Source organism: Streptopelia decaocto, assembly GCF_964273445.1.
Source record: "Streptopelia decaocto genome assembly, chromosome: 2".
Classification (NCBI taxonomy): domain Eukaryota; kingdom Metazoa; phylum Chordata; class Aves; order Columbiformes; family Columbidae; genus Streptopelia; species Streptopelia decaocto.
In genome coordinates, this window is record NC_138655.1 from 22,633,531 (window position 1) to 22,653,877 (window position 20,347).

Below are 20,347 nucleotides of genomic sequence, written 5' to 3' on the forward strand. Positions count from 1 at the left end.
GTGAAAAATGCTGTGTAAACTTTGCTCTTTTTCCTATTTGGTAGTTCTACTAACATTTCACTGAAAGGAGGCAACCTGTCCATCAGGTAATTTGTCTTATCAGGATTGTGAAATACTTCAAAAATTTATAATTAAAGAATAATTAGCCCTCATTCAATTCCTGTTTGGCTTAGATTCTCTCAAGCCGACAAAGGAAACATTGAGTTATGTCTTCCAGCTAAATATCAAGCCTGAGATTTTAAAAAAAAAGGCAGTTTCTGTTAAGAGGACCAACGTCTAGGCCCAGCCACGCGTGTAACACCTGCAATGACAAAGCACACACTGGGCCTGGGCGATAAGCCCAGCCCATGAGACAAGCGTGCTACAGCAGCTTTTATCAACTGCCATGTGGCACTTGAGACCAGCAGATCTAAAATGGATCTTGGGGAGACACAAATGAGAGTATCAGGTAACACTCAACAAGGGCTCTCCTACCGGGATCCTTCCAGACCCCAAACCTCATCTGGGACTCCGGACTGCAGTTCTGGGAGGGCAATCTGCAGATCCATGCATGCAACCATCCACGTACTTTATGAGATTTAATTCTAAATGACTAGCAGAATTTGCCAGCACCAGAATCTAAAGCTTAATGCAAACGTGCCTCAACCATAAACCCATCCTTTCATGCTGCCTTAAAACACTTAGGCCACATCTTGAAAAGAAAACAAGGAAGAGGACAAGATAATTGTTTTGGACACCATCAGCTAACTATACCTGCCTCCTACTGTGAAGCTTTTTCTTCTCACAAATTATGTCCAAATTTCGTGTTTAACACTTCACAATGGTACCACGGTATGGGGGGAATAGACAGCAAAATTTTATTAACCATTACATCCTTGCTTCAATTCAAAGCAAAAGGAGCACAATCCATGAGGACACAAACAGCATATTATTTTGCCAAAAGAAGAAATACTAGAAATGCTTAGTTAGAAAGCTTCAGTGCTTCTGAATAATAATTTGAACTTTGCTGGCTACCCATCTAAGGTTAAGAGTGCATTTTTACTGCTTTAATAGCATTTGGTGTTAGAAAACTCCGAAGTCAGATTTTGTCAAGAGACTAACAGCAAGATCACAGAAAAGTCCCTCTCTGCCAAACAGAACTTGCAATTTTCTTTTTGTTTTTTTAATTTGGCCAGAGAGAATAAATGCTCTACCATGCTCTGGGCTCTTTATGGCCACCATCCAGGAGTGCTGACAGAAACGGAGTGACCTAACTCACATGAAAGAACACACCTAGGCAAGAATAAATATGTGAGAATATGCTCAGGTGCCAACAGCAGAGAAGTGCAAAAGCAATAGCAGTACAAAAAAGGACAGTCTGAGGACAGATGTGCAGCAGAACCCCAGGTAAGGAAGGGAAAGAGAAGAAACAGGAACAGTAAATAGTACATCCTAGGGAGGGCCTTATAAACCAGTATTGAAACTAGATTTTTCCTTTTTCCAACAAAAATGACAGTTTAAATTTTAACAAAGACATCAGATACTATAAGATACTGTTGAGTTTGGCTGTTTGCTTTACTCATCCGACAGCAGCAACCATTGCTAGAGAAGGGCCAGCAGAAGAGGACACCTTCGCTTGTCAGCTGCTTCCCATGCAAAGTCAGTATCTCAGTTTAAAACACCAGGGCTGAATGAAGATGTGATACTGTGCCGTGAAACAAGTGGGGAGATGCCAGTTCTGCCGTGGGTTGGGTGACCTCCAACAAGGGGCACTAAAACTGCAGCAGCTGCTGAATGCAAGTGGAATCCTTCACATGTGACAGCAAAATTCCACAAGTACTCCCTCCTATGGCTCTATTTAAACCTGGGATGGCAAGTACCAGTGAAAGAAAAAACAAGATATAAAAATGCAGACAATTATTCCTCTCTTGGTTGAAACTACATGTTAAACAAAAAAATAACTAAACAAACAAAACAACAAAAAAAAACACACACAGAAGAAAAACTACATTAAAGAGCTGTTATCTCCAAGACTTCTGCAAATCTAAGATCTGGCTTATTGCTTTACATTTGTACTAACTGGTATGGCAGGAATGAAGCACATTTGATATTTTATTTGGTTCTACGCTTTTGTAAGAATTTGAAACACATTTAATTAGTTGTTAATAGAAAACCATAGAATTCTTAAATATAAGGAAAAAAAAATCCTTTTTTCATGAAAGGCTTCACTCTTTTGGGGCGTAAGACGCTAGCTAAAAATAAACCAGCAGTATTCCTGTCACAGGTTTTCTAAACTCCACAGGATTGCTGCTTCGCTCTGAAAAAATCTTTATATGGCACAAATCCTGATACTCACTTAAACTTCTAATGGGACATAATTGCCCTGTATCGCCTCCCCAAACCACCTATAACTGCAAATGCCTCACACACATGCATAAACTACAAAAAGATTGGGAGCTAATACCTGATACTATTCGATTTACAACCAAAAGTTTAATGTTTTAAAATACAGCAAGTACATACATCACAATTAAGAAACAACCTGAGTAGAACCTAAATTCTGCTTCCACTAAAACCAGCTGTGCCAATCTATTGAGAATCCTCCTCCTGGACCCTTCTCCTGCAGCTTCAGCACAGCCCACCGCCCCGCGAAGGCGCAGCTCTGGTTCGCACAGCTCGGCGTTGGTTGAAGGCGCACGGCTCCGGAACGCTGGTGCGAACACAGCCGCTCGGGAGGGGCCGTCACCTAACGCCAGGTCAGCCTGGGCAAAACAAACAACAAACAGCTCCCGCTCACTGCTGACCGCGCAGCCGCGGCCCCGAGCAGTGACACCCCCCGGCACAGGCGCGGCGCTGGGAAGCGCGGCGAGGCACCGACCAGCCGTCACGGGGGCGACAGGCAGGAAGCCCGGCACGGAACGGGGGGCGCGGAGACACCGCCCGGGGCGGACACGGCTCTCCCGCGCATGCGCCGGGGGCCGGAAGGGCCCATCCCCTTCCGGCCGGCACGCGACCTTCCTTGCCCGCCTGCGCCCGGGCCGCTCCCCACACGGGCAGCCCGAGGCGCGCGCGAGACGGGACGGGGCGTGGCCGGACGCGGCGCACGCGCACGGCCGCTCAGCCCGCGCGCCGTCGATCTGCTCAGTGCGCACGCGCGCTCTGCCCGCCGGCGCCCCGCCACTCCCCCCCCGCTGCGCACATGTGCTCTGACGCAGGCGCATGCGCCCTAGCGCCGAGCCCCACCGCCCCCGGTGACGTCGCGAGGCGCAGGCGCGCTCCCGCCCGGCCATTTCCACCCCTCCACCGCCGCGCATGCGCTACAGCGGCCGTGGCGCCAGCGCCGCGCGTCTCTCCGCCCTCCCCCGCGGCGGCGCCTGCGCGGTGCGCGCGCTCGGTGCGTGGCGTGCGGAGCGGTGGGGGCGGGTGGGGGCGGGGCGGGTATATATAGTGCGCGGCCGGGGCGGCGGCCTCCCCCTTGTCCCCCGGCCGCCGTCGGAGCTGTGTGCGCAGTGCGTGTGCTCCGGACAACCGGACACGCCGGCCCGGCCCCGCCGCACCATTTATTACTAAAAATATAAAAAAGCCAAAAAAAATCCAAAAATCCTAAAAAACCTTAAAAAAAAAATCCTCCCTTCTTCCACCTCCCGTCAACCTTCTGCAACCGGCCGGTTTGATATAAAATAACCCGGTGAAGCGAAGCCCCCGGACCCGGCGCAGCCGAGAGGAGACACAGAGCGAGCCCGACCCCGCCGAGACCAGCAGCCGCCGCCAGCCCCGCCAGGCCCGGCACAGAGTGAGCCCGACCCCGCGCCGCCGCGCAGCCGCCTCCCGCAGCCGTTAAGTTTCGAATCCGCCTCCGGCGTGCCCCCCGCCCCGCGCCGCCACCGCCGGCCGCTGCCCTTACGGACCGCCGGGCCGTCGCGGCCTCCTCGCCTCGTCAGCGCCCTCCCTTTGCCCTCCCGTGCCGGGAGACGGCGGCAGGATGAACCCCAGCGCCCCCAGCTACCCCATGGCCTCCCTCTACGTGGGGGACCTGCACCCTGACGTGACGGAGGCCATGCTCTACGAGAAGTTCAGCCCCGCCGGGCCCATCCTCTCCATCCGCGTCTGCAGGGACATGATCACCCGCCGGTCCCTCGGCTACGCCTATGTCAACTTCCAGCAGCCCGCCGACGGTGAGGGGCCGGGGCCGGGCCGCGGGGGAGGGAGGGAGGGAGGGAAGAACGGGGGATCGGCGGGCGAGGCGGCGTGAGGGGAGAGCTGGGGCGGGAGCCATGTTCCTCCCCCGCCCCCACCAGGGCTCGGCGCGGCCGCTCCCCCCGGCCTCTGCCGCCGCCGCCCCGTATCCATTTTGCCCTCTCGGGGCCGGCGCCGCCGCTGCCGGGACGCGGCCAAACTTGTCTCCGCGCGGGGGGAAGTTTGCGGCGGGGCCGCCGCTGCTGACACGCGGCCTGGGGCCGCCCGCGCCTCGTGGCGGCGGAGGGGGGAGGGAGGCGCCTCCGCGCCGGGAACCGAAAGCCGAGGCGGGTCCCGGTCGGGCCCGGGCGCCCCCGCCGAAAGCCTGGGGCCTGGCGGAGCTGCCTCGGGTGGGCGGCTGCGGGGAGGGCGGGGGTGTGCAGGCGGCTTTTCCACAGGTTGGCACGTCCATGCGCGGCCGCAGCAGGACTCGGAGATGAAGGCTAGCTCAGAGAAAATATTATAGTCATTAGCACCTTCTAATAAGTACGCAGGAGCTGGGTGTGTGTGCGTGATTTAAGGGGCCAGAAGAAGGAAGTAGGACGGACCGGGATCGCTTGGTGGTTTCACAGGCGTCCAGTCAAAGCCCAGGCTGAAGCAATACGTTAAAACACCATGGCAGAGCTGTCACGTGTGGGGACGGCATGAAATTACTTGGGTCTCCTTGCTGCACTCTTCCTGTAACAAATTGTGTTCTGATCTGTTATCTTTGCAGCGAACTCTCTGGCATTGTGTTTCCCAAGTCGTGTTTTTATTAAACTTGCTTGACACAATGTGTTGCTGGTTCTCTAAAGTTATGTCAGTAAAGAAACTTTCCATGTAGCTCTGGTCGTGTTTGTGCTGAGTTTGGCAAACCAGCTTGCTCCCTTGGAGGGTATTTCGATAAAAGAATGAAATGGGGCCAGTCCTAAGTTTTGTGGAGTCCAGTAAGAAGAAAAAATAATTCAGCCAGCGAGACTGTACTTGATTTCAAGTACAGTTTACTAAACAGTTTTCTGTGAAAATTGTTCTATTTTTAAGCGTATGAAAGTGAAAGATTTGCATTACAAACTTTTCAAGCAATTAGATGAACTGACTTTGAAAAGCTATGGCCATTATCAGATCAGACTTTGGTGTACCAATGATATCTGTATGTAGGTAGTAAAAATTACTGTCTCATGTTTTTAATAAGGCAGATATTTCAGTTATCATCAGCTTTCTCACTTCAGAGAGCTTTTAATTTATTCAGCCATTGTTCAGAATGAGATTATTTAAATGCTTGTTTTAACATTCTTTGCTTTTATTTGGTAATGCCTATAGTACAGTTTACTCTGAAAAAGGAAAATAAGGAGTTAGCACAGTTTAGTACTGTGATGTGATAATGTCAAGGCAGAAGTTGAAGGTGATTCAAATGTTTCATCTCCTTAGTAATAACAGAACTCTGTAAGGGCCCACTCTGTTGTGTCCATTAGTTGAGCAACCTGTTCAGCCCTACATCTTATGACTTAGTTTGCCATCTGTCGAGTGTGGGAACAAATACAGCTTTTTAACCTGAGCAGTATACTTGCATTCAGAGGTTGAGATGGTGCCTCTTATGAAAGCGCTGTTACTTTAAATATTATAAGCATTTTTCAGACTTTGGGAAACACACACGTTTTATTCTGCACATAGTCCAGTTCAACTACAAGTATTTCCCATATGTATCAACTTGCATCTGTTATGTATCTGCACTTGTTTAAAATAAATGATATTGTGTAATTATACTTCTGCAACATTTTTAGAATTTTATGTTCTTGGCAAATACCTAGAAAGTATTTGCTGATTTTTTTTTTTCATAGATCATTCTGTTTACTGAAGCTTTGAAATATTAGCTCTGAGGATGAATGGTTATTCTTACAGTAATACTGGTTTCATTTTGATTCCAAACTGTGCCTGTATTTTCTTGGTTTAGTCTATTCTTAGCGACATCTCAGGCTGTGCTTATTAAACACCCAGTAACAACTAGCTTGGGTTTTGAAAACATCTTTGAAGGTGCGTTTGACATTACCAGCTGTCTGCAAACTGGGCATCTCAGAGCTCTTCAAAAAACTAATTAGGCCTGATTACACATTTGTGAGGTATGCACATGTTTCATAGTTGTGACTTTTCTGAATTTGAGTCATAGTCCGGAATAAAACCCAGGCACTCTTGCTTAATCACTAAACTTGGGTAATCTGAAACTGTACTTCTCCCTTCAGATTTTTTGAATTATTACGTTTCCAGAGGTTTATTTTTTAATTACTATTGCTATGTACATTTAGCACAGCTTAGAATTAAGTGTATATTCCATGTGATTTTGAAATTGTTACTAAAGTGGACTGTCCAGTTGCTCACAACTAAAATGGGAACCGGTGACTCATTCAATAAAAGCTCCAGCAGAATCAGCAGAAAGAAGTACAGCAGGGGTAGGTGTGTCCACTTGGTAACAAGTTAACTGCTATGGGGAATTGCTTCCTGCAAACCAGTGCCCAGCCTTTTATGGCTGAAATGTAATCAAAGTAAGCCAGTTATACTAGTTGTGACTTTTACTGAGAGCAGCTTATATCTGTTTGCAGATGTATTCTAGTAATGTTTTAAAATCTAGCGTGGAGTGACAGTGTGGTGTTAGCTAAGCAGAAACTTTAAATTTCTTATAGTTCTACTCCATGGAACAGATGAAGAGAGCTGTTGACAGTTTCCATGCTGTCCTTGTCTTCATGGAGAAATTACATCACTCTGCAAGAGGTGCTCACTAGTTGTTCAGAGCAGTGGAGTTTGTGAAGGCCTGTGTGTGGACCCCCTTGGATTCAGATGTTTGTGAAATGTGACCAGGCACACACATTTTTGAGGAATTTCAGGATTATTCTAGAATCAATTAGCATGAATTAGAAAAGCCTTTTTTTTCTAGTAAAGGAAGTTCTGTTACTACTTCTGGAAATAATGAACTGTTTGTTGCTGGCACTTTTGCTGGTGCTGGCAGTAATAATTCTAATGACTTCCAGGGTGATACCAAAGCATTAGATGTTTCTACTGTGGCCAGTCTGATATCCACAGTTGTTGTTTTTTATATTGGTTTTGGGTTTGTTTGTTTTTTTTTTTTCTTCTTTTGTAATGTAAAGTGTTCCAGTGCTTTTTATTTCTCATTATTAGTATCTGGGTTGTCTTTTCTCTCCTGTTTAGTTCATATTAAAGTTTGTGAAAGCTTTAAGTTATTTAAAAGACTGGCTTCAGCCAGTCTATTTTTTGTGGCTTCAGCTTAAATCAGTTGTTGACTTGCTACTGTCACATGAATATGTAGATTTTTTTTTTGGTACAAGAAAATGTTAGATGTCTGTCTTGCTAAGTTCTACAGATGTCTTCCAGAGAATATAATCTTCAAATTCACTCGTAATCTGAAAATGTGGCAAGAAAGGATGTAAAACATGGTCTATCTGCTGAACTAGAGGCTGGTTGCAAATTTTCTTTGGCCATGATCTCCAACAATATAGCTAAAGTAACAAAAACATAAGAGTTTTCACAACTTGGTTTGCCCTTGAAGGGACTTCTTGTAAGAAAAGCAATCGACTGACATGGTTACTGTTTTGAAGCTAGTACTAAACTGATTTCAGTCTTGTTAATATCGCATTGCTCTACTATATGTAAATTGCAGTGAAGTGAATTAATACCAGTGGGTGTGACTTCAGGTATTTTTGGGGACTTTTTTCAGTGTTCTTCGAGACATACAAGAACAATAACAAAAAGGAGCTAATGTAGGGTATCATGAAGTATGTCTGCCATACTTGAGAACTGTTCCTTTTTCTTGCTTAAACACCTTGTTCACTTAAAACATCACAGACATACTTTGTTGCTTTGAAGGGCGTGAAAACTGAAGAAGTCTTGATACTTCCCTATCTAAATACACTGAGATGTTAAATTCAGGCTTTGAAAAGTTAGTTATGAAGTTCTACTGGAAAAACCACTCCATTGGAGTAACAAAACCTGGTTTATGTCACTTTGTTTTGCTGTTTCAATGTTTGCTCCTTCATTTGTCTAGTATGGATTTCATCATCTAAGTGCAAATTTTAAATCTCTTTGTCCCTTGCCTGGAAGTCCTTCACAGTTCTTTTTTGTCACTAAGGAAGGAATTGTGTGGAACAGCTGCCTGAACCAGGCTTGAACTACACCTAGCAAAGAAATCTGGTCAGTTTAGGGTATTGGTGATTTAGGATTCTTACGGTAGTGTTTGCAAACAAAAAGAATAATCTACCTGATATAGGAGTGGCCAGCTGATTTTAACAAATGTTAAAACTTTTCCTTGTGTGAAATAGATCATAATTGCCATCACTTGATACATTTTCTCCTGTCACCAAACCATCTTTTCATAGTGGGGTCCAATCCTTTAGGTGACTTAAGGCTATTTGTTCAGCTGACTTGTCCTCTTTCGTGTCTCTTAAGTGCAGCTTTCACTGAGAAGTTTTTGCCAGTTTTCATTTGCATAAAACAGAGGGGTTTTTATTTACATTGGAGGTTTGGGTTTGGAACTTGTTGCTGTTGCTGGACTTAAAATAATGAAAATGTTACAAAGAATTGTACTTTGAATGCTATTTGTGTGTTTGTTAAGATAACTTTAGCGTTTCCTACTAATTTCCGTGACGTTTTTCCAGCTGAACGAGCTTTGGATACCATGAACTTTGATGTCATTAAAGGCAAACCTGTGCGCATCATGTGGTCTCAGCGCGATCCATCTCTACGCAAAAGCGGTGTAGGAAATATCTTCATCAAAAACTTGGACAAATCAATTGATAACAAAGCTTTGTATGACACATTTTCTGCTTTTGGAAACATCCTATCTTGTAAGGTTAGTAGAAAATTATTGGTTTGTTTAATGGTTTGACACAAAAAAACTTCTCAATTTATGCTGGGTATTACAACAGGGTTTTTCTTTAACAGGTGGTATGTGATGAAAATGGATCCAAGGGTTATGGATTTGTACATTTTGAGACACAAGAAGCTGCAGAAAGAGCTATTGAAAAAATGAATGGTATGCTGCTTAACGACCGCAAAGTGTAAGTACATAAATATGTATCTGGGGATCAAAAGACTGAAGTTCATTTTACAGCAGACAGCTATTTAAAGCTTACCTAGAAAAGACAGATTGTTCTAAAAATTTCTAATTTTAAAGTGGAATTAGTATTTTAGTGCTAGGAATACTACGAATTTTACCACCTGCCTATTCTAAAGCCAGAATAAAGTTCAGAAAAGACTAATAAAGGACTCAGAGGAAAAATATTGTTGTGTTAGCTGTGTTACAAGCCAGTGCTGTAATGAGGATTTGGGAACTTCTCTGATTTTCTGATTCTGCTGGTCTGAGATAAAATACAGTTCATTGGGTATTCTGAATAATACTTCCTTTATAAGAGTTGTGCGATAGGTACATTATCCATTTTTTGGATGAAACTCTAGTGTTACTCAGTGCTGAATAGCGGTCAGATTACACTAATGTTTTTAGATGAATGTCTGTTAATAGGCATATCCAGGAAATAGGAGTAGAAAATAAAACTTACAGAAACATAATGTTTTAAATAGTATCACTGTTGTATACTGTAGGAAAAAAGTTATTTGACTGCTTTGTTAGTGATACCTAGGCTTGGAGGGGGCAAGAGTGCCTCACAGCTATGCCTAAGGGATTGTTACAGTATTTGGTATAGTTGCAATAGAATAGCCCTGTAAATACTTGAGAAAGGTTGGAAAAAGGATAACAGAAATCAGCATCAGCTTACCATCATGGATTATTTTTACATGTAGAGATGGCTGGATCAAGCCATAAACAAGGAGAACATAGATACATATTTTGGAACTTCAGTTTTCCTGCTTATTCTGTGTTTGACTGGTCTACTATGGATATTTTTACTCAGCTTCCATCTTTATACAGTCTTTTAAAATTGGTAAAAAAGGGTCAGCATATAGTTATAAAAGCACATGATTTGTGTAAACTTTGGTAAAATATATTAGGAGACTTAATTTTGCTTTGAATTTCTATTCAGGCTAGGCTCTTAAAAGTGAATTAAAGTACTTCACTCACTATCAAAATCTGCTGAACACATTGTACTATCACTCTTGCCATTCTTGGTTACTATAAATCTGGTGAAGTTGTCAAAGTTTAAGAAAATGTTGAGTTACTGTGTGCTACTTTATTGGATTTGTCAGATTTGGAACGATAAAATTGGACAATACAATGAAATTTGAGAGCAAAAGTCTACTACAATCAGAAATCTGTTTTAGCCATGTAACATCTGTACTAGAGTAGTTCCCTGGCTCATAGAGTGTTGTGTCCTGCTTCTGTTCTTTCTCTGATGGTATGAACTGACCTTTGGTGTTCCCAGCCACTTTGCAATGGTATTTGACTAAAGAACAAGTTGAACTATTTATTTCTCTATGCCTACTTAAAAAGTCTTGCTTTGATATAGACTGGAAAGGTGTGTAAGGAAGTGGGGGAGGTTAGCTAAATATCCCTTGCTTAAAAACTGGATTGGCAAATAGTAACTGCTTTAAGGCTGCCAAGTTTTTAATATGGCTGAGGGATTATGCTGATATCTAGAATTTCTGTTTAGCCACTACTAGTACTCTTTCCCATTGTCCAGCTCCTGTTGGCAAAGTCTGTTTTATAAGAGTGAACAATCTCGCCAACAGCTGGAAAAGCATTTTTACGCTAGTAATTCTGATAGGCACACGGATGTGGCAGAGGATGGTGACATTGTTTTTCTGATAGAGTTTTATTGTAAATATTTTATCTAAAGAATTTCATGCCTATAGTTAATGAAACTTTTCAAGAATAAAGTATGATGCCAGAGAATTTAAGTAAATTTTTAAACCTTGACAGACTTGCTTTAATCTACATTATTCTGTTCTCCTGCAACTAGATTTGTTGGAAGGTTTAAATCCCGCAAGGAACGTGAGGCAGAGCTTGGAGCCAGAGCAAAGGAATTCACCAATGTTTACATCAAGAATTTTGGAGAAGACATGGATGATGAGAGACTTAAGGAACTCTTTGGCAAGTTTGGTAATGTCTTAAAGTTTAAGTTTATTTAGATACGACTGAGCTTCAGCTTATGTCTCTCATCTGTACAGTGCCTTGTAATAGAAGGAATCAGCTGGCTGGCTGATGTTGATTTTAAAAAGTACTGAAAAGTTGGTACTTCTGATTTCAAATTCAAAGTGCAGTAACATCCACTGCAGAATTTAAAATAGGTAGAATAACACATATAATAATGTCATCACAATTGTTTCTGGTAATCTGAAAATAATGTGTCTAAATAGTCTTTTTAATAGGTTTTTCAAAATTTTTTTAAGCTGCAAATTAGAAGCGTGTTCTGTTTCAGTACAGATAGATGCTATTCACTACGGGGTACATGACAAGTGAGTTTGTTATTGCTTTCATTGACCTGCAGACTTAGTATCTCTGTTTTCATTACTCACTTGCATTGCAGTGGTTCACCTTAAGTGAAATTATAAGGAACTTTTCCTTTGCCAAGCTATTTGGTTCTGTCTTGATCCTCAGTTATGCACGAGGAAAAATTATGGCAGGCATGTGATCATGATCTAGAAATATATATGATGTGTCACCATCAAAACAGGAAATGGTGAACTGCTCCTTAGTTAAAGATTTTTATACTGATTTATAGGACACATGTATTTTATTTTCAGCCATGTGTGGGTTTGTTTTGGTTTGGGTTTTATTTGTGTTTTATTTCCTCTATGCTTTTGCTGTTATCCAGTGGATATCATGTAAAGCAAGACAAAGCCTTGTATGTGGGATATTCTATAGCGGCCCTAGGCAGCATTTACAGGGAATTCCTTTCCACTACTAAAGTACCTGTAGTTAAAATAGTGAATTTAGCTGCCTTATCTGTCTCAATTGAGTCTGTGAACTGCTATTTTTCGAAGGTTTGCAGTTGCTAAACTGAGATAGCCTTTCACCGGGATTAACAGTGAAGCACACACCTAATGGAAAGGCCTCTGCTCTGGCTTTCAATACTTGTTCCAAAGGATGGAAGCACTAATGCTTTTTGAATGTTGTAATTTTTAATGAGGAAAACAATTTCATTCCCTTTGAGGTGACATTCCCACCCATTTTACTTGATATTACAGTAGGAAAGAAACTCAGCATGGCTGACATCAGCCATAATGGCTGAAGTTCAGCGTCAGGGCAAATGAGCAGTTTTACATGAATGGGTGATGTTTACTGGATATTATTATTGGTGTAGGAATCCTTTATGATACAAGCAAAACAAGCTAAATATTAATACTTCTAAACAGGATGTTCAAAACATGAAGAGAATACACTCTGTGTACAAAGCATAAGTATTTAATTATCTTTTTAGGCCCTGCCCTGAGTGTGAAAGTTATGACCGATGAGAGTGGAAAATCCAAAGGCTTTGGCTTCGTTAGTTTTGAAAGACATGAAGATGCCCAAAAAGTAAGCTTTCGGACTTCATTTTAGGAATTCTGTGCCTGAGATCTAAATAATATGTGTCATTGAGTGATTTGAAATCTTGTAAATTTGACAAGGGTTTTTAGTTGTTGAAGGACACTGCAAGAAACAGGTGTCTGCTCCCTAAATTGACTTAGCATAGTTTCTGTCATTTCGAGTTCTTTCTTCTGAGTAAATGTCAGTGGATTTGAGGAGTGTATTAAGTAAAGATACTCTGAGACATTTGGAATTAATATAGAAATGGGCAATCTTTAGTAATTTAATAACCTATTGTAGCTGGGCTTCAAGGTGTCAGTGAGATTTGGACTCTGTCGTGCTGTGCAACATACAAGCGTAGTAAATTATTACATCTCAGCAAAACCCAGATGAATCATTGGATGCAGTTTGGTTGCACAAAACATTTGTGCAAGGCAGAAAGGGTTGTGTTTTCAGACTTCAGCACTGCAAAGTCAGCAAGAAAGCTATTAGTTTTGTGGAGCATGTTTGGCACAGCTGTAAGAAAACAGTCAGAGCCCTGTGATATTGCTTTTAGTCTGAAGAGTAACTTTGGAAGAAGGACTCTCTTAATGTGTGTATGTTTCAATAATGTACTGGTATGCTGTAGAACTTCATTCTTTGTCAGCTGGTTGCTTTGATGTGTCAGTTGACTGTAGCAGTGGGGACATAGCATCAAGAGAGAAACTCAGCACAGAACAAATGAGGGCAACAAAGTTTTCTTTTCAAAAGGCATTTTGGTGATTTGTCAGTACTGCAAGTGTACAAGCAAGAGATTAGAACAAATCCTGTCTGCCTTACATCTACATTGTTCAGGCTTGCATACATTCATTGATGAATTGTTTCTCTTAGAGTAGCCAGAATCACATGTTCAGTGTTTTCAAGAACGTTCTAATATCTCAGTAAATACATGTTTATTTGCTTTTATCATGAAGGTATACCATGAACTGGTGACTTCTGGTTTTAAATTAATTGAATAAATCTACCAGAGTTTTCACATCTTAATAGTTGTAACTCAAAACAGCATAAAGAAGAAAAGTTTGTATTTTCATGCTCTTTAGGTATGTCTTTAATGAAAGATGAAAAATGGGGCGGGGGAACACATATATGCCAGCTGTATTTAACATACAGTATAAGAAAATCTGGTAGATACTACAGTTTGAGATGTTACTTTTAAAAAGAGAAATCAGGTTTGTGAATTAGAGCTTTTCAAGCCAATTTGTGTTCTTTTCTCTGCCTTTAGCAAGATCAGGCTGGAGAAATAGTTCTTCAGTATGTGCTTTGATTTGTTTGGTTTTGTTTCCACAATTTCATATAAGGAAGGTTTTTTGCATACCCGTGACTTTAACTGGGCAGAAGCACATTCAGAAAACAGTTTTCATTTTACTTTAAGCAGAGGGGTCTTGGGTTATTTTGTTTCAGCTTGTGATCTTTTAGATGGATTGGCTTTTTTTTTTTTTCTGGAATCCTTATGTAACTTTTTATATTTGAATTACATTTTTCTTTTGTATACCTGAAAAACGTTGGAATGCAAAGCACTGCTAACCTTTTGTTTATTCATGAAGGCTGTAGATGAGATGAATGGGAAAGAGCTCAACGGAAAACAAATCTATGTTGGCCGGGCCCAGAAAAAGGTGGAAAGACAGACGGAGCTGAAGCGCAAGTTTGAACAAATGAAGCAGGACAGGATCACCAGATACCAGGTTCAGTTTTAATTCAAGAGGACTAACTTTATTCTCTTGTATTTTTAGACTAATACAAACCATTTACTTTCAAAAATAATTTGCCTTTTTTTTTTTTTTTTTTAGGGTGTAAACCTTTACGTGAAAAATCTCGACGATGGGATTGATGATGAGCGTCTTCGAAAAGAATTCTCCCCATTTGGTACAATCACTAGTGCCAAGGTAAAGTTTACAGCTTGTGCTTATCCTTTCTGTGAGAATGAACCATGATCCTTCACCAAAGAGTGATTTATTTCATTGACTAACAAATGTGACCCAGTCGCTTATCACCGCTCTGTACACAGACATCTGCTTTCTGGATTATTGTACAACTCAGGTGAAACACATATGATCATCCTTTCTTGAAATAAACTGAGTACTGTTAGTAATGTGAGACAAATGACATCTTTTCAGTGTGATAATGTGCTCCTTATTACTTAACTGAGATTTGCATTTGTATTCAGTAAATAGCTATTAATTAAGTAATTATATTTCTTTTTGTGAATCAATTCAGTCAAACAAACCTGTGGGCTCACTTCCAGTAAGCTGAAAAAAGAAACATCCTCTTGTTTTAAAACTCAATTTTGTACTGACAGGTGATGATGGAAGGTGGCCGCAGCAAAGGATTTGGGTTTGTGTGCTTTTCATCACCCGAAGAAGCCACTAAAGCTGTCACAGAAATGAATGGTAGAATTGTGGCTACTAAACCACTATATGTAGCTCTAGCCCAGCGTAAAGAAGAGCGCCAGGCTCATCTCACCAACCAGTATATGCAGAGAATGGCAAGTGTAAGAGCAGTACCAAATCCTGTCATCAACCCATACCAGCCAGCACCTCCTTCAGGTTACTTCATGGCAGCTATCCCACAGGTATGCATAGAGATGAGCAACTGAATGTTTTGTACCATGTATAAAATCTGTTTGATTTAACAGTAAATATAACTATTACCATGGGTCCATAATTTCAGCATTCTAATTTCATAGCAGAAAGGTGATGGACTGTTCAGAATGCCATTCAAAGATAACGAAGTTTCACAATGTTTTTATATTTGGCAGACTCAGAACCGTGCTGCATACTACCCTACTAATCAACTCGCTCAACTTGCTAGACCTAGTCCTCGCTGGACTGCTCAGGGTGCCAGACCTCATCGTAAGTCACTTCTTTACATTTTTGTAGTGATTGGGGTAAACTCCATAGCATTTAGCTTTGCACTTTTGAACAGATTTTCAGGGCATTACAGTATCAGTCTTCTCTTCGTCATGTTAGTGGTATTACCACCACTCAGTGTTTCAGCATGTAACTTGATATGTTTTCTCTAAAACATAGCATTCCAGAACATGCCTGGTGCTATCCGCCCAGCAGCACCCAGACCACCATTTAGTACCATGAGACCAGCTTCTTCCCAGGTTCCACGAGTCATGTCAACACAGCGTGTTGGTAAGTTCACTTATGCAAACTTTATGCTAGTATCACCTTCTAGTAGCTACTGTAAATATTGTCCCAGCAAAGACTCCTGCTGTGATCCCATTTCTTTAGCATGAAGCATTTCTTCTTTTAGTGTGCATTTTAATAATACTGTATAACAGCTTCTGCCATTTCTAAACATCATTGTGGCAATTGTAATAATAGGTTGCAATTGTAATAATAGGTTCAGCTCTTATTTTCTCAAAGAATACTCTGAACCAGTGTCATGTGTGCAGAATCTGTGCATCACTGAGTGAACTGGAATTGATTGTAATGGAGTCTTAATTCTCTCAGAATGTATTAGGTGGTAGTACTTTTTAGCTATTCTACTTCATGAAAGTATCTTTTTTTATGATAACTATGGACATAATGTGATCAGGAAATCAAGTGTCCTTGGAGATTAGAATGGAATTAAAATAATACTCAACCAAAGTAAATGTTTTCTTACAGATCTTTTTTCAATAGCATGTAAGAAAAGCAATTAATTAGTGAAGTGACTGGAAAGTAACATCCAGGACATTTTGAGCTTTCAGCCTTCAGATAAGACCAGTGATGTGACAGTTGACGAAACTACTGAGATGAATCTATAATATAATACCTAAATTGACTATTCCGTTTGGGCTTGTTTGGGGTGGTTTTTTTGTAACTCGTACAGTGTAAGCTAGATTAAAAAATGAATTATTCATATATGGCATTACGTTGTTTTTTTTTTTCAGCTAATACATCAACACAAACAATGGGTCCACGTCCTGCAGCAGCAGCTACTGCAGCTACTCCATCTGTACGCACAGTACCACAGTACAAATATGCTGCAGGTGTTCGTAATCCTCAGCAGCATCTTAATACACAGCCGCAGGTTGCTATGCAGCAGGTATGTAATTTTAGGAATTGATCCATACTTCAGCTGGGTTTTTTTTTGTTGTTTTTTTTGCAGAGCAAGGAGGGGGACACTTATGATTAATAGTTGTCTTCGTTATCCTAGAATTCAGGCTCTGCATTGTGGCAGCAGAGTTATAGTCTTGGGATTTTAAGTATGTTTTAAGTTCACCTGGGACAGTTTGTAATCCTGTGTTAGTAACTTCATGTTTTCCAGTTTCTCAATAGTCAGAATTCTCCTTGTGTTTGCTCCACAATGGAGTAATTGATACTGATCTCCAGCATCACTCAGCTATAACCAGCAGTATTTGATTGAATTGACTTAGTTGTAATTTCTTCCATGTCTCTGACAGTGTAGGCATTATTTGTGCTGGGTTGTGGAACATTGGATGTTTGAAGCTGCACCTAATTATGAATTGGAATTTGATTTTTAAACAGTGTTTAATTAATTTGCAGCCTGCTGTCCATGTGCAAGGTCAGGAACCCTTGACTGCTTCCATGTTGGCTTCTGCCCCTCCACAAGAACAAAAGCAGATGTTAGGTATGTACATGATACCTTTCTCTATGCCACGTAGCAGAAGGGGACAGTCCAAGTACTCTTTTATCAGTCTTGAAATGTGGAATAAATGGTTTTAGCAATAGAACAAGGTGGTTTTTTTCCCTTAAATCTGGACTGTATTTGTCAGATTGGATTTGTCACTGATCATTTTTTATCTCTGCAGGTGAACGTCTATTTCCACTCATTCAAAGCATGCACCCGACTCTGGCGGGCAAGATCACTGGGATGTTGTTGGAGATTGACAACTCTGAACTCCTCCACATGCTCGAGTCTCCTGAGTCTCTTCGTTCGAAGGTAGGCAGACTTCTGCCTTACACGAGCTTTATCATCCATGAAGTCTACGCTGATTTAACAGGGATTTGTGCTGGCACAGTGTAGTAGCAGTAATGCAGCACTGACCCAGGGCAAGAAGTGAGAACATCCTCTTTCAGAGGGTGACAGTGACTTACATTAGCATGAACTGGAACTGTAATGTTGTCCTTTTCTTTTTAACAATGCAGACATTGTTTGTATGTGTAATTTAAATTGTTTCATTAACTAAAATATACCCAAATCACCAAGCTTTCTTTTATTAATTTTTCTTTTTTACGTAACAGGTTGATGAAGCTGTAGCCGTACTACAAGCCCACCAAGCTAAAGAGGCTGCTCAAAAGGCAGTTAATAACCCCACTGGGGTTCCAACCGTTTAATAAGTAAGTTTTCTGAGCACTACAGTTTTGCAGTTGACTGGGGCAATAGTCCTTGGTCCATGGCCTTACAAGCAGCCTATTTCTAGGCTCTGTGTCATTTGCAGCCACAGAAAGCAGCAGCTATGGTCACAGTTGTAAACAAATTTTTGCTCAAGCCTGTTGTCTGGTTCTGTAGCTCTTGGTTAGCAAATACGCCTGACATTTTGTCTAGCATATTTAGCTGGAATCAAAGCATTGTTTTTAACAGCACATATAGCTGAAATTATTTCTAGGCCTGCATGCAAAAATGTGCGGTTCTGTCAAATGCTGCTATTCATACTGTGGTTGAAGAGGAACTTGCGGAATTGAAGTAAGCTTAAAGTGACACTCCAACCCTGATTTTCCTTAGAAATTAAATAGCTTATTTAAACTATAATTTGTATATACTTGCTGAAATCTGAAATTGTACAGTAAGTGAAAACTAAACTACATATTATCTTTTTGGTGAATTTAATGTCAATTAAAATACTGATTTTTCTTTCTTGACTTCTGTGAGGTTAGTATCTTAATTTTGCGTGACAGGAAGAGGCAAAAGGTGGTATCTTTACAATTCTGAAAGGGGAAAATGTGGAGTTGAGGATGATGTAGGAGCCTATTCCATCCAGTTAGGTTTTGCCTGTCTATGAACTTCCCACATTTGTAGCCATCAGTTGAAGATGCTTACGTTAACATTTGAACACTTAATTTTTTTTTTTTTTTCCTTGATCTTTTCATTTTAGCAACTTACCTTTTGGATGTGGAATTTGAGTCATGTTTTTTCCACACTTCTTTCTTTTTCCTTTTTTTGCTGGTGATGCTTTCACATGGGAGATAAACAAGTGCTGAATAAATTGTGTGTCTGAAACCAAGATGCTCAAACTTTGAGACCATTACTCCATATGCTCCATGATGTTTTAGTAACTGGAAATCGAAAATACTGCTAATGCCAGTTATTTGATAAGCTGGCACCAAGAGTAGAGGTGACTTGCATTCTGTTCAGTTACAGTAACAAATTATTTGGTGTAGCCAGTGTCCAAGGCCATGCTGTGCAGGATACTGTTTAGTTGTCTTTATCAGGTATCACTTGGGATACTTTACTTGCCTGTCTTTTAAAAAGTGCGGGGGCGGGCACACTTCCGATAAACACAGCTGGTAAAGAACTTTAATATGAACGATACTTTGAAAGCCAAAAGTACTGTCAGGCCTACCGTTGCAGAAAGCATGTCGGAAAACTTAAGGTGCTGCTTTAATTTTAAAACCTAACACCACTGTTTTTGTTTGCAGAAAGATCCGGGACTACAATCTAGAACTTCGCTTCACCGAAGAAAAAAAAATCTAAACATGGAAAAATTATTAAATATTGAGAAAAACATTGCAAAATATAAAATAAATAAAAAAAGGAAAGGAAACTTTGACGCTTATGTACAGAGCAACGCCGGGGCTAGCATAACGAATGCTAGTCCTAGATTACTTATTGATTTAAAATTTAAAAAAAATAGTAAAATAAAAAAAAATACAAATTAATGTTTTATAAACCCGGGGGAAAAGAATTTTCAGCACAGTACAAAAATTTAAAGCATTCCTTTCTTTAATTTTGTAATTCTTTACTGTGGAAAAGCTCAGAATATCACCACTGTTTTAGTTGACAGTGAGAATTGATAGCTGAGCAAAGAAACATAATTTGGATTATAAAATTCTTGGTTTAATAAAAATTCCTTAAACACTGACTGACTTGTGATGGTTTCTTTCATACAGTGTGCTTCTCATAAGGTGGTCACTCAGAATGCCAGGTTAGAATCCCACTCTGTAGTATGTTTCAGCAGCTTGTAGAGAAGATTAGCCTACATTTAGCCACCTGTTACTGATAATATAAACTTAGGCATTAAAACAAATGTAAAGAGCAGCTAGGTCCATATCTGGGTTTTAAATCCTTAATAGCATGATGTCTGAGCTCTGCTCATTGTCTAGTTAGAAACAGACCTTTAAATACCTTCCTTTGAATAATCAGTTAGAAGTGTTGTTATAAGAGGCCTGTGTTGGAGTTGTGTAACGTACCAACACGTGGTCACATTTGACCACCTCCACATGGTGTTCCTCACAGGTTTTGGTAGAAGAAAGAATCTCTATGTAGGTCTCCAGCTGTTGTCTTCAGATGGTGAATGAACCCTGAGGTGGAGACAGAGTAGACTGGATATAGGAGAATGAGCAAGGTTTGGCTGGCATAGTGTTGCACTTAAAAAATATAATTGAAAGGGAGGGGGTGCCTTTTTAAAATAAATTGCTGATTGATCTAAATCTGATCTATTGTACAATACCACAGAAACAATCTTGTCTCACCGAGGGC

General features: G+C 41.0%; 1 protein-coding gene and 1 long non-coding RNA gene across 3 annotated transcripts; one reads left to right on the forward strand and one right to left on the reverse strand.

Moving 5' to 3' along the window:
- Window positions 1–834: 834 nt before the first annotated feature.
- LOC309436879 lies at window positions 835–3,403 on the reverse strand. Its single transcript, XR_014183422.1, has 2 exons — window positions 2,503–3,403; window positions 835–1,843 (listed from the first exon to the last, which is right to left on the reverse strand). It is a non-coding gene; the product is annotated as an uncharacterized lncRNA (long non-coding RNA).
- A 62-nt stretch (window positions 3,404–3,465) lies between these two features.
- On the forward strand, window positions 3,466–19,730 carry PABPC1 (poly(A) binding protein cytoplasmic 1). Of its 2 annotated transcripts, none has more exons than XM_082046454.1 (15): window positions 3,466–4,154; window positions 8,856–9,049; window positions 9,142–9,257; window positions 11,112–11,242; window positions 12,573–12,667; window positions 14,242–14,379; window positions 14,485–14,580; window positions 14,994–15,266; window positions 15,453–15,546; window positions 15,724–15,834; window positions 16,578–16,732; window positions 17,194–17,278; window positions 17,460–17,590; window positions 17,893–17,988; window positions 19,288–19,730. In XM_082046454.1, exons 1-14 carry the CDS (start codon window positions 3,962–3,964, stop codon window positions 17,983–17,985), a joined length of 1,905 nt encoding a protein of 634 aa, XP_081902580.1. In that variant the 5' UTR covers window positions 3,466–3,961; the 3' UTR covers window positions 17,986–17,988; window positions 19,288–19,730. The 2 variants fall into 2 exon arrangements, with proteins under 2 accessions (XP_081902580.1, XP_081902579.1); XM_082046453.1 differs by having other exon boundaries at window positions 3,467–4,154; window positions 11,112–11,251.
- The last annotated feature ends 617 nt before the right edge of the window (window positions 19,731–20,347 follow it).

What these genes read in the sequence shown, in the direction of transcription:
- PABPC1 (XM_082046453.1), top strand. Translation starts at nt 3,962, where the DNA reads ATGAACCCCAGCGCCCCCAGCTACCCCATGGCCTCCCTCTACGTGGGG. An exon ending in GACATGAAGATGCCCAAAAA is followed by an intron (nt 12,668 to 14,241) that starts GTAAGCTTTCGG and finishes TTATTCATGAAG; the next exon opens with GCTGTAGATGAGATGAATGG. An exon ending in TCAGGGTGCCAGACCTCATC is followed by an intron (nt 15,547 to 15,723) that starts GTAAGTCACTTC and finishes TCTAAAACATAG; the next exon opens with CATTCCAGAACATGCCTGGT.